This window comes from Zonotrichia leucophrys, chromosome 1A (assembly GCF_028769735.1).
Source record: "Zonotrichia leucophrys gambelii isolate GWCS_2022_RI chromosome 1A, RI_Zleu_2.0, whole genome shotgun sequence".
NCBI lineage: Eukaryota > Metazoa > Chordata > Aves > Passeriformes > Passerellidae > Zonotrichia > Zonotrichia leucophrys.
In genome coordinates, this window is record NC_088170.1 from 71,972,157 (window position 1) to 71,988,624 (window position 16,468).

At 52.2% G+C, this 16,468-nt stretch overlaps 1 protein-coding gene across 2 annotated transcripts in view; it reads right to left on the reverse strand.

Annotated features, from left to right (window-relative positions):
• NRF1 (nuclear respiratory factor 1) overlaps positions 1-16,468 on the reverse strand; it is a 79,652-nt gene that overhangs the window by 48,851 nt on the left and 14,333 nt on the right. Inside the window, exons 1-5 of one of the 2 annotated variants that reach the window (XM_064703114.1) lie at positions 13,981-14,004; positions 10,580-10,811; positions 5,976-6,090; positions 3,384-3,510; positions 2,284-2,424 (exon numbers count right to left, since the gene is read on the reverse strand). In XM_064703114.1, the coding sequence (XP_064559184.1) occupies positions 2,284-2,424; positions 3,384-3,510; positions 5,976-6,090; positions 10,580-10,802 (606 nt within the window). In that variant the 5' untranslated portion in view covers positions 10,803-10,811; positions 13,981-14,004. Of the gene's footprint in view, positions 1-2,283; positions 2,425-3,383; positions 3,511-5,975; positions 6,091-10,579; positions 10,812-13,980; positions 14,005-16,468 lie in introns of those variants that run through there. The other variant, XM_064703113.1, reaches the window with a different exon arrangement.

Consider the following 16,468-nt stretch of genomic DNA (forward strand, 5'->3'; position numbering starts at 1 on the left):
CTGTGCACTCACCTGTGCACTCACCTGGGTCACCTGTGTGCTCCCCTGGGTCACCTGTGCATTCACCTGGGTCCCCTGTGCGCTCACCTGGGTCCCCTGTGTGCTCACCTGGGTCACCTGTGCGCTCACCTGGGTCCCCTGTGTGCTCACCTGGGTCCCCTGTGCGCTCACCTGGGTCCCCTGTGTGCTCACCTGGGTCCCCTGTGCGCTCACCTGGGTCCCCTGTGCGCTCACCTGGGTTACCTGTGTGCTCACCTGGGTCCCCTGTGCACTCACCTGGGTCCCCTGTGCGCTCACCTGGGTCACCTGTGCGCTCACCTGGGTCACATCTGCACTCACCTGGGTCACCTGTGCACTCACCTGGGTCACCTGTGCGCTCACCTGGGTCCCATGTGTGCTCACCTGGGTCCCCTGTGCGCTCCCTGGGTCACATCTGCACTCACCTGGGTCACATCTGCACTCACCTGGGTCACATCTGCACTCACCTGGGTCACCTGTGTGCTCACCTGGGTCCCCTGTGCGCTCCCCTGGGTCCCCTGTGTGCTCCCCTGGGTCACCTGTGCGCTCACCTGGGTCCCCTGTGCGCTCACCTGGTTCCCTGTGCGCTCACCTGGGTCCCCTGTGCGCTCACCTGGGTCCCCTGTGCTCTCCCCTGGGTCACCTGGTGCTCCCCTGGGTTACCTGTGTGCTCACCTGGGTCACCTGTGCGCTCACCTGGGTCCCCTGTGCGCTCACCTGGGTCACCTGTGCACTCACCTGGGTCCCCTGTGCACTCACCTGGGTCACCTGTGCGCTCACCTTTTCCCTGTGCATTCACCTGGGTCACCTGTGCGCTCACCTGGGTCCCCTGTGTGCTCACCTGGGTCACATCTGCACTCACCTGGGTCACCTGTGTGCTCACCTGGGTCACCTGTGCGCTCACCTGGGTCACCTGTGCGCTCACCTGGGTCACCTGTGCGCTCACCTGGGTCCCCTGTGCACTCACCTGGGTCACCTGTGCACTCACCTGGGTCCCCTGTGTGCTCACCTGGGTCCCCTGTGCGCTCACCTGGGTCCCCTGTGCGCTCACCTGGGTCACCTGTGCGCTCACCTGGGTCACCTGTGTGCTCACCTGGGTCCCCTGTGCACTCACCTGGGTCCCCTGTGTGCTCACCTGGGTCACATCTGCACTCACCTGGGTCACCTGTGCACTCACCTGGGTCACCTGTGTGCTCACCTGGGTCCCCTGTGCGCTCACCTGGGTCCCCTGTGTGCTCACCTGGGTCCCCTGTGCGCTCACCTGGGTCACCTGTGCACTCACCTGGGTCCCCTGTGTGCTCACCTGGGTCCCCTGTGCGCTCACCTGGGTCCCCTGTGCGCTCACCTGGGTCCCCTGTGCACTCACCTGGGTCACCTGTGCACTCACCTGGGTCCCCTGTGTGCTCACCTGGGTCACCTGTGCACTCACCTGGGTCCCCTGTGCACTCACCTGGGTCCCCTGTGCACTCACCTGGGTCCCCTGTGCACTCACCTGGGTCCCCTGTGCGCTCACCTGGGTCACCTGTGCACTCCCCTGGGTTCCCCTGTGCACTCACCTGGGTCCCCTGTGTGCTCACCTGGGTTACCTGTGCACTCACCTGGGTCCCCTGTGTGCTCACCTGGGTCACATCTGCACTCACCTGGGTCACCTGTGCGCTCACCTGGGTCCCCTGTGCGCTCACCTGGGTCCCCTGTGTGCTCACCTGGGTTCCCCTGTGCACTCACCTGGGTCCCCTGTGCGCTCACCTGGGTCACCTGTGCACTCACCTGGGTCCCCTGTGCGCTCACCTGGGTCACCTGTGCGCTCACCTGGGTCACCTGTGTGCTCACCTGGGTCCCCTGTGCACTCACCTGGGTCCCCTGTGCGCTCACCTGGGTCCCCTGTGCGCTCACCTGGGTCCCCTGTGTGCTCACCTGGGTCCCCTGTGCACTCACCTGTGCACTCACCTGGGTCCCCCTGTGCACTCACCATGGGTTCCCCTGTGCACTCACCTGGGTCCCCTGTGTGCTCACCTGGGTCCCCTGTGCACTCACCTGGGTCCCCTGTGCACTCACCTGGGTCCCCTGTGCGCTCACCTGGGTTACCTGTGCACTCACCTGGGTCACCTGTGCGCTCACCTGGGTCACCTGTGCGCTCACCTGGGTCCCCTGTGTGCTCACCTGGGTCCCCTGTGCGCTCACCTGGGTCCCCTGTGCACTCACCTGGGTCACCTGTGTGCTCACCTGGGTCACCTGTGCACTCACCTGGGTCCCCTGTGTGCTCACCTGGGTCATTTTGTCCACGGAGACGGGGATGCCATCGATGGTGAGGGGGGGCAGCTCTGAGTTCACCTCCTGGGGGGCCGGGGCGTGCTCGGCCAGCGCCGACTCCAGGTCCTCCAGGATGGTGCTCTTGTACTTGCGCACCTGTGGGGAGTTGTTAGCTCAGGTAAACAAGGGCAGCAGCACCACGAGAGGAGCAGGGGGCAGGCCCAGCCACCTTCCCCGAGGTGCTGCAGAGCAGGAGGAGCAAACAGTGGCACAGCTGGCGGGACACAGCAGCAGCCCCCCGAGACTCAGCCCTGCTGATGAAACTCGCAGTAACGCTGGCGAGGGAAGGATTTGTGGGATGAAAGGAAAAGTTCTCTAAGTAAAACTTGTGCTGGGCAGGGTGTGCAATGAGGTGCAGGCAGCAGAGCTGAGCTTAAACATGTATTTATTATTAGGGTTTAGTCTGGAGCAAAGGAGGCTCAGGGGAGACCTTGTGGCTCTGCACAAGAGGGGACAAATTGGGCTGTGCTCCAGGGAACAGGGACAGGAGCAGAGGGAACGGCCTCAGGCTGGGCCAGGGCAGCTCAGGGTGGAACCAGCAGGAATTTCCCCATGGAAAGGGGGTCAGGCCTTGGCTGGCACTGCCCAGGGAGCTTTGGGGTGCCCATCCATGGAGGTGGCCAAGGAATTCCTGGATGTGGCACTCAGAGCTCTGGGCTTGGGACAAAGTGGGGTTCTGACACCTTGGACTCAATGATCCTGGAGGATCCTGGATCCTGGATCCTTTCCAACCTCAGGGATTCTGTATCATGACCTGTTCCCTCTGATTTTTAAATTTTTAATCCAAGATGTTCCCCCCTGGTGAGATGTGCCAGGCAGCCATTCTTGCAGAGAGGAGAGAGGAGAGGACCTCAGTGCTGCCCTCATGTCAGGGAGTCACAGGAACACTGACTCAACCAGATCCAGCACTGTATCCCATAAAACCCAACCTCTGTTTTCCAGGGTTTTTAGCATGACATTCATATCCCTACCAGACCTCCAAGGCTGCCCTGAACAGAACAAAACCTGCAGAGATGGTGAGGAATTTGTCTCCTCACTTTCCCAGGGACACCTACCACGTTCTCCAGGGGTGCAGCACCGAACACTTTGAAGACAGGGTTGGGTTTGGAGGGTGAGATGCACAGCACGATGGCCTGCTGCCCCACTCTGGTGGTGTACTCATCCAGCGTGGCCCTCAGCTTCCTGAAACACAGCAGAACCTGGCAATGGGCAGGAGCTGGAAGCCTGCACAAACAGCACGGCCCTGGCTGCCAGCTCCCCTGCACAAAGCAGGTGAGAAGCAGAGCCCAGCTGCTCAGCTTGGCCACATATGGAGCTCATTGCTCTGCTCCACAGGCCTGCTGTGCTCCCTGCAGCCACCCAGCAGCTCAAATGGCAATTATTGTCCCCTCTCTCCTTTTCTCGTTGATGTAAAAAGAGAAATCAGCAGAGCAGCAAAGCTGGGGCAGCGAGAGTCTGCACTTGCACTCTGCCCCGGCAGCACAAAACTTGTGTTTTGTTGAAGCACCTGAATGATTCATCAAAAGAGGTTGTTCTACATCCAGATCATAGCAGTGCAATTCTCCAGCACCAAAGTCCTGCTCAGACCAGATCTGGAGGAATTCAAGCTACAGGATAGGCAAGACCTGGAAATATTGCAACAGCTCAGCACAGGAAACCCAGGTGTCCCAACACCTGCCCCATCAGCAACTCCCTTGGGAATCAAATTTTCCACTGCATATTTTCTGCCTCTTATTCCCTTTTAAGCAGTGCAAGAGCCAGAAATGGTGGCAGAAACTCCAAAATCAAGAGAGAAGTAGTGCTTTCCTCAGAAAAGCTGAGCACTCTGTGAGGGGACAGCTCAGCCCTGTCCTGGTCATTTCAGAACCTGAGGCTGCCAAAAAGCAGCTCCAGCTACACAGATCCCACAGTCAGGGGTTTGGAATTACCACCTGATTCCCAGCGGGCTGAAAATCAGGCACAAACATGGGTTCAGCTGGTCAGAGTGGGAAAAAAATTGATGTTTTGTCATTATCTTAAGGTATGTAAGGTATCTTAAGGTATCTTAAGGTATAAGGTATCTTAAGGTATCATTATCAAAATGAAGTAGGTGCGTGAAAGGAGAAGAAATAATTCCTTCACTGAGCAGTTTCTTTAAAAATATATTGTTCATATTTCAAGGGAGGAAAGGATTTGTTCTTCAGAAACACTGCAAAAAACACAGAAACACTGCAATAAACACAGAAATACTGCAGTAAACACAGAAACACTGCAATAAACACAGAAATATTGCAATAAACACAGAAACACTGCAATAAACACAGAAACACTGCAATAAACACAGAAACACTGCAATAAACACAGAAATACTGCAATAAACACAGAAACACTGCAATAAACACAGAAATATTGCAATAAACACAGAAACACTGCAATAAACACAGAAACACTGCACCAAACACAGAAATACTGCAATAAACACAGAAACACTGCAAAAAACACAGAAACTGCAATAAACACAGAAACACTGCAATAAACACAGAAACGCTGCAAAAAACACAGAAACACTGCAAAAACACAGAAATATTGCAATAAAAACAGAAATATTGCAATAAACACAGAAACACTGCAATAAACACAGAAACACTGCAATAAACACAGAAACACTGCAAAAAACACAGAAACACTGCAGTAAACAGGGCTGATTTGGGAGAAGGAGGGAAAACCAGAATGGAGCTGTAAAAGGCAGGGAGTTCACTCCCAAGGATTATTATTTAGCAGTGACTCTGCCCAATAATTAAACCTTTACTGCCCCATGAGATCCCAAACAGCAGAAAAAGCAAGAATAGCTCTGTTGCAAACGACAGGGAACAGTAACAGCTGATTTTCATAAATGTTTCCAGGGGATGGAACTCGGGTGGAGCCTCCGGGGCTGGGCAGGGCCCTCGGCTCTGGCGAGGCTCGGGGGCCACCAGGTGGGCAAAGCGCCTCAGAGCACCTGGAATGCAGCACCTGGAATGCAGCTTCCCCACTGGAAGCTTCTAAAGCCACAAAAAGCGTTTCAGCTCAGGCAGGAACCTCCCCTGGGTTATGCTTCTGAAAATTGTGCTCTAAACCCTGCAGTCTTCACCGTGGGATTTGGAGCACAATTTTAGGAAGAATAATCTGGGGGAGATACCTGCCTGAGATTGCTTTGCCAGTCTTTGCAATGGCAAAGGAAATTTGGATATCCATTTGGATATCCACACATATTTAATGGATATTAAACCATTTGGAATGGTTTAATCAAGCAGAAATGACTTTTTTTTTTTGTTTTGAAGCAGATAAATTGAGAGCTGGGATATGGAAATTTAGCAATTTCTGTGGATTATCTTGGAATATCACTGTGACAGATAACTGGGGTTAGAACAGAACAATGGATCCACCAGAGTGCCAGTCCTGGTGAGCATAAAATCAGAGGTGAGCAGAGCTGCAGTTTAACCCTTTAATGCCAACTAACACCTTGATTTACCCCTGATATGTAAACGGACCAAAGTTAAATATAATTTTCTGGCTTCCAGAAAGACATTCCCAAAAAACCCCCGAGCTGGGCGACTCCTGGGCATCACTTGGTGACCCCAGAGGCCACCAGGAGGACGCAGAGGTGGCGGGGCCAGGCGAGGGCTCACCTGAGCAATCGCGTCTGCTGCCGCTTGCGGATGGAGGGGTTGGACTCGAACACGTGCGGCCGCTTCCGCTTCTTCCCCGTGGCCACGGCAGCAGCCGCTGCCATCCCCACAGGGCCTGCAAAGCACAGCACAGGGCTCAGTCAGCTCCAGCAGCTCACAGGGACGCTGGCACCGTGCCCACCGTGCCAGGCAGGGGTGCCCAGGGTGTCCCCAGCACAGCCAAGGGACACCAATTGTGGGATCTCAGCACCTCAGGACTGAGGTGTCACCGAGAGCACCCTTGGGGGGCTCGGGAGTCCTGGAATGTTCCAGAAGTGTCTGGTGGCTGGACTTTGATCCCACACAGGAGACGACACCTGTATGAGGACAGGAGGGTTTCACCGGGGTGAATGGTGAAGGGATTGGTTAATTAGAGAGTGAGACACAGGGTTTAGGATTTCTGTACAGGGGGGTTTAGAGAAGTAAGATGGAGGAATTGGGGCGTGTCCTGTCCTTCTTCTTCTTCTTCTTCTCCTCCATCTTCTGTGGTGATGGTGGCACTTTGGGATTGGTCATTACTAAAAGTGCACCGGACAATAAGAATAAAAGGTATTGGGGAAAAATGATAAATATTGTACACGTAACTTTGGGTATAAAGATAGGTGACCGCCCGGAGGGCAGGGAGTGTGCTCATGGCTGGCTGCTGAGCAGAGCTCTGTCGGGCCGAGAGAAAATCTTTTAGATAAACAATTAATAAACACCGAGACCGAGAAAAGAACTGAAGCCTCTTCTCGTCCTTTGATACGCGGCTGCCCCAAGGCCACCCCGGGCCTTTCCAGGCCCTTCAAACAGCCCAAAACCGGACAACCAATCCCTCCCTGAGCTCCGCAGCTCTGCGCTGACAGCTCCGTTCCTCAGGCTGGCAAAGCCCCGCTCAGTCCTGCCTCAAAGTCACATTTTCAGCCTAAAGTTGTCCTCACACTCACAGAATTCTGTGTTTTCATCTTGAAAAAGTCCCAAGGTTTGAATAACTGAGGAGGTGCTGGTGGCTGGGAAGAGGAAACCGGGTACAGCTCCAAAAATCCTGCTTGGACACCTCAACTACAGCACCAGGAGTCTGAGGCTTCCCTGAGGGACTAAGGACCTGCTCTAGTGGGAAAGAAATGTAAAATCCAGAGATCCCAGCAGGGTTCTACCAGGGAAAGAAATGTAAAATCCAGAGCTCCCAGCAGTGTTCTAATGGGAAAGAAATGCAAAATCCAGAGTTCACAGCAGTGTTCTAATGGGAAAGAAATGCAAAATCCAGAGTTCACAGCAGTGTTCTAATGGGAAAGAAATGCAAAATCCAGATATCACAGCAGTGTTCTAATGGGAAAGAAATGTAAAATCCAGTGTTCTAATGGGAAAGAAATGTAAAATCCAGATATCACAGCAGTGTTCTAATGGGAAAGGAATGTAAAATCCAGAGTTCTCAGCAGTGTTCTACCAGGGAAAGAAATGTAAAATCCAGAGATCTCAGCAGTGTTCTAATGGGGAAGAAATGTAAAATCCAGTGTTCTAACGGGAAAGAAATGTAAAATCCAGAGTTCACAGCAGTGTTCTAATGGGAAAGAAATGTAAAATCCAGATATCACAGCAGTGTTCTAATGGGAAAGGAATGTAAAATCCAGATATCACAGCAGTATTCTAATGGGGAAGAAATGTAAAATCCAGTGTTCTAATGGGAAAGAAATGTAAAATCCAGAGATCTCAGCAGGGTTCTACTAGGGAAAGAAATGTAAAATCCAGAGATCTCAGCAGGGTTCTACCAGGGAAAGAAATGTAAAATCCAGATATCACAGCAGTGTTCTAATGGGGAAGAAATGTAAAATCCAGAGCTCCCAGCAGGGTTCTAATGGGAAAGAAATGCAAAATCCAGAGTTCACAGCAGTGTTCTAATGGGAAAGAAATGCAAAATCCAGATATCACAGCAGTGTTCTAATGGGAAAGAAATGCAAAATCCAGAGTTCTCAGCAGTGCTCTACCAGGGAAAGAAATGTAAAAACCAGAGTTCTCAGCAGTATTCTAATGGGGAAGAAATGTAAAATCCAGTGTTCTAATGGGAAAGAAATGTAAAATCCAGAGTTCCAACCGTGTCCTACCAGGGAAAGAAATGTAAACTCCAGAGCTCCCAGCAGTGTCCTATCAGGGAAAGAAATGTGAAATCCAGAGTTTCCAGCACTGCCCTACCAGGGACAGAAATGTAAAATCCAGAGTTCCAACAGTGTTCTACCAGGGAAAGAAATGTGAAATCCAGCACTGTCCTATCAGGGAAAGAAATGTGAAATCCAGAGTTTCCAGCACTGCCCTACCACGGACAGAAACGTAAAATTCAGATTTCACAGCAGTGCCCTACCAGGGAAAGAAATGCAAAATCCTGAGTTCCCAGCACTGTCCTACCAGGGGAGAAATGTAAAATCCAGAGTTCCAACCGTGTCCTACCAGGGAAAGAAATGTTAAATCCAGAGCTCCCAGCAGTGTCCTATCAGGGAAAGAAATGTGAAATCCAGAGTTTCCAGCACTGCCCTACCAGGGACAGAAATGTAAAATCCAGAGTTCCAACCGTGTCCTACCAGGGAAAGAAATGTAAAATCCAGAGCTCCCAGCAGTGTCCTACCAGGGAAAGAAATGCAAAATCCAGAGCTCCCAGCAGTGTCCTATCAGGGAAAGAAATGTAGAATCCAGAGTTTCCAGGAGTGCCCTACCAGAGTCTTCTGAAGACCACCCAGGCCTGAAAATCCTGTGTGCTAGAAGGGAAGGGGAAAGAAAAATTCCTGCAGGATGGGAGGCTGGAAAGTTCGTAAGCAAGAGGAGGCCTGGGATGCTCAGGGGGTGGTGGAACCTCACAGGTTTGGTCTCAAGTCTGATACAGAATCAGGCCACACTCAGTGCTTTATTGTCACCCCATTTCTCTGCCAATGCAGAGCCACTGTGGGGCCAGTCTGGAGGACATTTGGCTCACGGGGAGGAATCTGTGATTCTGAAGTCCTTTCCCAGCCCAGATGTGTCAGGATTTTCTGTGGATCTCCCTGGAGAGGCCCAACACCTGACTCAGCAAGGCTGCACTCCTGGGTCAGTTTTTGTGGTTGCATCTGTGGGGCCTGAAATAATCTTTGCTCTTTGATATATTTGGTATTTTAATTTTGTTACTTGAGGCAGCATTTTAGCAGGGACCTTTGTATAGACCAGCAATTCCCAGCACCTCTGTGGTGCACAAAGAAACAATGTGGGATTCAAGTGGCCAGCAGGGAGAATTTCCTGTGGAATATTCCTGTGGGTGGGATGGACCAGTGATGCCTTAGGATTTAGCTTTTCTATTTTTCAGACCCTGTACTGCTTTAGTGTATAACTCTAAAACTGCTTAGCTGTTCTCCCATTTTATTCAGGTAAAACAATTCCTCTCTAAGCCTGAAACTCAAGGACACCTGACTGTTTTAAGCCTTGTAACTTGGTTTGAAAAGGCAGGTGTCTGCTCAGGAAGGCAGGAGCCCGCCCTGAAATGGAAAATGTAAACCCCTCCCTCTGAATTGTTGTAAGTTTTCTTTATCTCTCCCACAGCCAATCCTCCCTCCAGGAGATCTCTGCTGTCCATGGCCACTGAGTGTCCCTGCAGGGCTGATGCATGGGGGTAGGATATCGGGATGGGTGGGGATGAGAGATCTCTGCAGCCAGGGCTGGGATTTGGGGTTCATTGCACAGGGCCTGGGTGCAGGGCCCTGCTGGGATTTGGGGTTCATTGCAAAGGGCCTGGGTGCAGGGCCCTGCTGGATTTGGGGTTTATTGCAAAGGGCCTGGGAGCAGGGCCCTGCTGGGATTTGGGGTTTATTGCAAAGGGCCCTGATGGGATTTGGGGTTTATTGCAAAGGGCCTGGGTGCAGGGCCCTGCTGGGATTTGGGGTTTATTGCACAGGGCCCTGCTGGGATTTGGGGTTCATTGCACAGGGCCCTGCTGGGATTTGGGGTTCATTGCACAGGGCCCTGCTGGGATTTGGGGTTTATTGCAGAGGGCCTGGGTGCAGAGCCCTGCTGGAGCTGCCAGGCACAGCTCAGAGCAGATCTGAGAGAAGAGAGGGGTAAAAAGGATGAGAGAGGGAGAGAGGATGAGAGGGTAAGAGGGTAAGGGAGTAAAAAAGGTAAGAGAGTAAAAGGGTAAGAGGGCAAGATTCCCATTCCAATACAATAAATCTTCTTCTGTGCTCAATATTCTGATTCTCACTAACTAGTTTAGTACAAGACATGAATACTACAGCATTTACATACAGGCTATAAGAACCACTACATTACCATCCTGTGTTACATTTTAAACCCTAAAAACTCCTCTCTGTACCCCTTCTGCCAAGCTGTAGGGTCTGCTCTGAGCCTTGGGCCTGTCTGCAAGCAGAGGGTTTTGTTCCATCACAAGGGGATCACCTTCAGCTGCCCACACCATTGTTTCCCAGCTGTTCAGTAACTGGGATCTCAAACCTTTCATTTCAATCTCACTTACACTTTCCACATTCCCAAAACCTCCTGCCAGCCAATCCTGTTCACAAGGCTTTCCTGTTCCCCCTTCCCCAGAGACGACGGGCGGCCCCGGGCCCCGTTACCTGCGGCCGCCAGGTGCGCGGTGACCTCGTCGGCCGCCGTGGAGTTGAGGATGTCGGAGTCGTCGTAGGAGGTGTCCTCGGGCGAGGAGGGCGAGTCCTCGTCGGCGCTCAGCATGCTGTGCTCCGTGTAGGTGGCCACGTGCACCTGCTGCACCTGCTGCGCCACGGCGTGCGCCTCGATGGTGGCCATGTGCTCTGCCTGGCTCACCCCGTGCTCTTCCATCAAGAGTCACTGCCAGGGGGGACAAAAAGATGTGACAGAAAGCTGTGACAGAAAGCCGTGACAGAAAGCCGTGACAGAAAGCCGTGACACAAAGCCATGACAAAAAGCCGTGACAAAAAAGGTGTAACAAAAAACCATGACAAAAAGCCACGACAAAAAGCCATGAAGGGCCGTGAGCACCAGGGACAGAGATCAGCCTCCCTCAGGGTGTCTGCAAGAGGGAAATAACTCTGCCAACAGCCATGAGAGAGGAACTTTAGGTTAAAGAGTTTGGGAAAATTCATATTTCTAAACAGAGCACAGCACGCAGACATCATCATCATCTCTGCTGGAGGGAAGGTCCCCAAGGAGCCTGCAGCCCTAAGATTGTCCCTCACCTACACATTGAAGGGTTAAAGCTGGGACTTGGTTTTGTCACGTCAAGAGGCCTGAGGGTGACACAAAGTCTCCTCTGACCTCAGTAGCTCAGGACACAAATGAGGATGCCAGCACAGAATCCCAGCTCTTCCATCAAGAGTCACTGCCAGGGGGACAAAAAGATGTGACAGAAAGCCGTGACACAAAGCCATGACAAAAAAGGTGTAACAAAAAACCATGACAAAAAGCCACGACAAAAAGCCATGAAGGGCCATGAGCACCAGGAACAGAGATCAACCTCCCTCAGGGTGTCTACAAGAGGCAAATAACTCTGCCAACAGCCATGAGAGAGGAACTTTAGGTTAAAGAGTTTGGGAAAATTCGTATTTCCAAACAGAGCACAGCACCCAGACATCATCATCATGTCTGCTGGAGGGAAGGTCCCCAAGGAGCCTGCAGCCCTAAGATTGTCCCTCACCTACACATTGAAAGGTTAAAGCTGGGACTTGGTTTTGTCACGTCAAGAGGCCTGAGGGTGACACAAAGTCTCCTCTGACCTCAGTAGCTCAGGACACAAATGAGGATGCCAGCACAGAATCCCAGCTCTTCCATCAAGAGTCACTGCCAGGGGGACAAAAAGATGTGACAGAAAGCCGTGACACAAAGCCATGACAGAAAGCCATGACAAAAAGCTGTGACAAAAAGCCATGACAAAAAGCCCTGATGGGCCATGAGCACCAGGGACAGAGATCAACCTCCCTCAGGGTGTCTACAAGAGGGAAATAACTCTGCCAACAGCCATGAGAGAGGAACTTTAGGTTAAAGAGTTTGGGAAAATTCATATTTCTAAACAGAGCACAGCACCCAGACAGCATCATGTCTGCTGGAGGGAAGGTCCCCAAGGACCCTGCAGCCCTAAGATTGTCCCTCACCTACACATTGAAGGGTTAAAGCTGGGACTTGGTTTTGTCACACCAAGAGGCCTGAGGGTGACACAAAGTCTCCTCTGACCTCAGTAGCTCAGGACACAAATGAGGATGCCAGCACAGAATCCCAGCTCTTCCATCAAGAGTCACTGCCAGGGGGACAAAAAGATGTGACAGAAAGCTGTGACAGAAAGCCATGACAAAAAGCCATGACAAAAAAGGTGTAACAAAAAACCATGACAAAAAGCCACGACAAAAAGCCATGATGGGCCATGAGCACCAGGGACAGAGATCAACCTCCCTCAGGGTGTCTACAAGAGGGAAATAACTCTGCCAACAGCCATGAGAGAGGAACTTTAGGTTAAAGAGTTTGGGAAAATTCATATTTCCAAACAGAGCACAGCACGCAGACATCATCATCATGTCTGCTGGAGGGAAGGTCCCCAAGGACCCTGCAGCCCTAAGATTGTCCCTCACCTACACATTGAAGGATTAAAGCTGGGACTTGGTTTTGTCACGCCAAGAGGCCTGAGGGTGACACAAAGTCTCCTCTGGCCTCAGTAGCTCAGGACACAAATGAGGATGCCAGCACAGAATCCCAGGAGCACTGAGGATGGAGAAGACCTCTGAGATCATCGAGTCCAACCTATGTCCCCTCCCCAGAGCAGAGCACCAAGTGCCACATCCAGGAATTCCTTGGACACCCCCAGGGACAGTGAGTCCACCATCAACTTGGGCAGCTCCTTCCAGAGCCTGACCCCTTTCCATGGGGAAATTCCTGCTGTGCCCACCCTGAGCTGCCCTGGCCCAGCCTGAGGCCGTTCCCTCTGCTCCTGTCCCTGTTCCCTGGGCTGTCCCCTCCTGGCAGGGACTTGTGCAGAGCCACCAGGGCCCCTGAGCCTCCTTTGCTCCAGGCTCAGCCCCTGCCCAGCTCCCTCAGCCCCTCCTGGTTCTCCAGGCCCTTCCCAGCTCCCTCAGCCTCTCCTGGTTCTCCAGGCCCTTCCCAGCTCCCTCAGCCTCTCCTGGTTCTCCAGGCCCTTCCCAGCTCCCTCAGCCTCTCCTGGTTCTCCAGGCCCTTCCCAGCTCCCTCAGCCTCTCCTGGTTCTCCATTCCCTTCCCAGCTCCCTCAGCCCCTCCAGGCCCTTCCCAGCTCCCTCAGCCCCTCCTGGTTCTCCAGGCCCTTCCCAGCTCCCTCAGCCCCTCCTGGTTCTCCATTCCCTTCCCAGCTCCCTCAGCCCCTCCTGGTTCTCCAGACCCTTCCCAGCTCCCTCAGCCCCTCCTGGTTCTCCATTCCCTTCCCAGCTCCCTCAGCCCCTCCAGACCCTTCCCAGCTCCATTCCTGGACCCTCTCCAGCCCCTCCAGGCCCTTCCTGCCCTGAGGATCCCAGAGCTGACCCCAAGGTTCCAGGGGGTCCCTCAGCAGTGCCAGCTCAGGGGACAGTCCCTTCCCTAACCCTGCTGGTCGCTCCATTCCTGCTGAAATCCAGGTGCCAGCGGCCTCCTGCCCACCTGGGCACACCTGGGCATGTCCAGCCACTGTCACCAGCACCCCCAGGGACATTTCTCCTGGCTCAGCTTCTTCCCAGCTCCCTCAGCCTCTCCAGCCCCTTCCCAGCTCCCTCAGCCCCTCCAGACCCTTCCCAGCTCCCTCAGCCCCTCCTGGTTCTCCAGGCCCTTCCCAGCTCCCCCAGCCCCTCCTGGTTCTCCAGACCCTTCCCCAGCTCCATTCCCTGGACACCCTCCAGCCCCTCCAGATCTTTCTGCTCAGGAGGGGCCCAGACCTGGACTCAGAGTCCAGAAAGAGGCAAAGCCATCTCAGTCCAAGCACAAATATCACAGAAAGCTGATTTATTACAGCACCCAGTGGTAAAGAACTGAGCAAAGCAGCAGCTTACAGAGGCAGCAGGGCCCTGGGCCACACGCTGGGAGCACAGAAGGACCAGCATGGGAGGTGCAGGGATATTTTCAGTCTGTGCCTGCTGTACGCTTGTGGAAAGGAAAAGGCACATCCCTAAGAGATTTTCAAACAGGAGAATTAGAACCTCAACCCTCAAAAAGAGATTCCCCAAAGGGAATCTGTTCCTGCTCAGGGTAAAGGGCAGAAAAAGGTGAATATTCCCAGCTGCAGGGAATAGGAAAATAAACAGAAAAAGGTTCTGACCTGGTAAGAACAGCCATGGAATTACAGCTCCTGACTGATCACAGAATGCCATGGGGGTCAGCGAGACACAGGAACCCAAACCATTTTGTCAAGAGGGGTATTTTGAGCAAAAAAAAAGGAGGATGCAGCCAGGTAGGGGTCAGACTCTTCTCCCAAGCCACAGGACGAGAGGAAATAGGTTCAAGTTGTGCTGGGGAGGTTTAGATGGGATTTTAGGGAACATTTCTTCTCCAAAGGGGTTGTCAGTGGAACAGGGAAGTGCTGGAGCCCCATCCCTGAAGGGATTTAACCTGGTTAGTGGTGGGATTGGCAGTGTTGGAATATTCCAGCCTGGGGGACAGCAGAATTGTTGTTGTGAGACTGTCACAAACCTACTGAGGCTACAGCTAAAGCCAAGCCAGCTTCAGACTCCCAATCCTCCCAAAAAAGCTGCTGCAGTCTGATGATGCCGCTGTCCAAGCCTGTTTACAACTTGGGCTGTAATATTAGAACCCTCCAAAAATAGCAGGAGTTCAAACAGTGCCAGTGAGGATGGGACTGAGACGTTGAGGTGCAAATTGAGACAAACTGAAAACTCCTGGTGGAGAAACAATCAGCCCTAAACTCACACTGCCATCACCTCAGAAAAATGGGGGAAAAAATATCTGTACATTGAGACAAACTGAAAACTCCTGGTGGAGAAACCATCAGCCCTAAACTCACACTGCCATCACCTCAGAAAAATGGGTGGGAAAAAATATCTGTACATTGAGACAAACTTAAAACTTCTGGTGGAGAAACCATCAGCCCTAAACTCACACTGCCATCACCTCAGAAAAATAGGGGGAAAAATACCTGTACATTGAGACAAACTGAAAACTCCTGGTGGAGAACAATCAGCCCTAAACTCACACTGCCATCACCTCAGAAAAATGGGGGGGGGAAATTTCTGCACATTGAGACAAACTGAAAACTCCTGGTGGAGAAACCATCAGCCCTAAACTCACACTGCCATCACCTCAGAAAAATGGGGGAAAAAATATCTGTACATTGAGACAAACTGAAAACTCCTGGTGGAGAAACCATCAGCCCTAAACTCCTTCCATGAAAGTCACACTGCCATCACCTCAGAAAAATGGGGGGGGGAAATATCTGCACATTGAGACAAACTGAAAACTCCTGGTGGAGAAACCATCAGCCCTAAACTCACACTGCCATCACCACAGAAAAATGGTGGGAAAAAATATCTCAAGTAAATCCTTATGGACCAGCTTAACAGATTTCCCAAGACACTGAGCTTTTCCTGAAAGAGGACATTGCTGCTTTTATTACTATGAAAATTTAAAAAACCCATGGGAAAATATGATCAGAATATGACTGATAGAGCACAGTGATTTTAAAGTCAGGAGAACAGACCCCAAGACAACAGATGAAACCACTGGAACCAAACGTTGCACTCAAAGGCAACCTACACCCAATGCCACCAGCACTGAACCCTTGGGAAGCCATTCCCATATTCAAATTATTCCCAAATTCAAATTATTCCCCAAGGGTTCCTGACACCAGCCAGGCTCTGTGGGCCAACACCCTGGCTGGCAGTGAAGGTGTCACCAAGCTGGCCCAGCCCAGCATCCCTGTGACACATCCAAAGGGCAGGGCCTGGATTTGAGCAGGATCTGGGCACAGGGATGACAGGAAAGCTGTTCCCTTCATCCTTTAGAGAGGAGCATTCCCCACTCCAGGAAAGGAACGTTGATCCCTGGTTTTCTCCCAAAACCAGAGTGGTTTCAGGAGGAGGGAAAGCCTAATGGCACAGTGGTGACTGCAAGGACATTTCTGGGCACTTCCTTAGTCCAGAAGGTTTGGATGACAGCCAGAAGGAGTTTTAAAGTCAATTAAAGTGTTTATAAAAACGATGAGGATAAAGTCCCCTCATCACACAGTGCAGCTGCTTCACGAGTGTGTCAGGGCTTCCCTTGATGTCCTGAGCAGTGGCTGCTGCCACCAACACTGGAGGAACACCAGAGGCAGCAGGAAACAGCAGAGCTGCCCCGCTCAAACCACCCAAAACCAACAGGAACTGGCGGCAAACCCCATAAATTCTACACCAAACTGAAACCCACGTGGATTGCAATGAAGGTCTGTGGTGTGACTGCGACAAGTCACAACTCAGCCCATAAAACCCCCACAGACACCATCCTCTACCATCACCATCCACCTTCATGGGTGCTCAAAACTGAGTC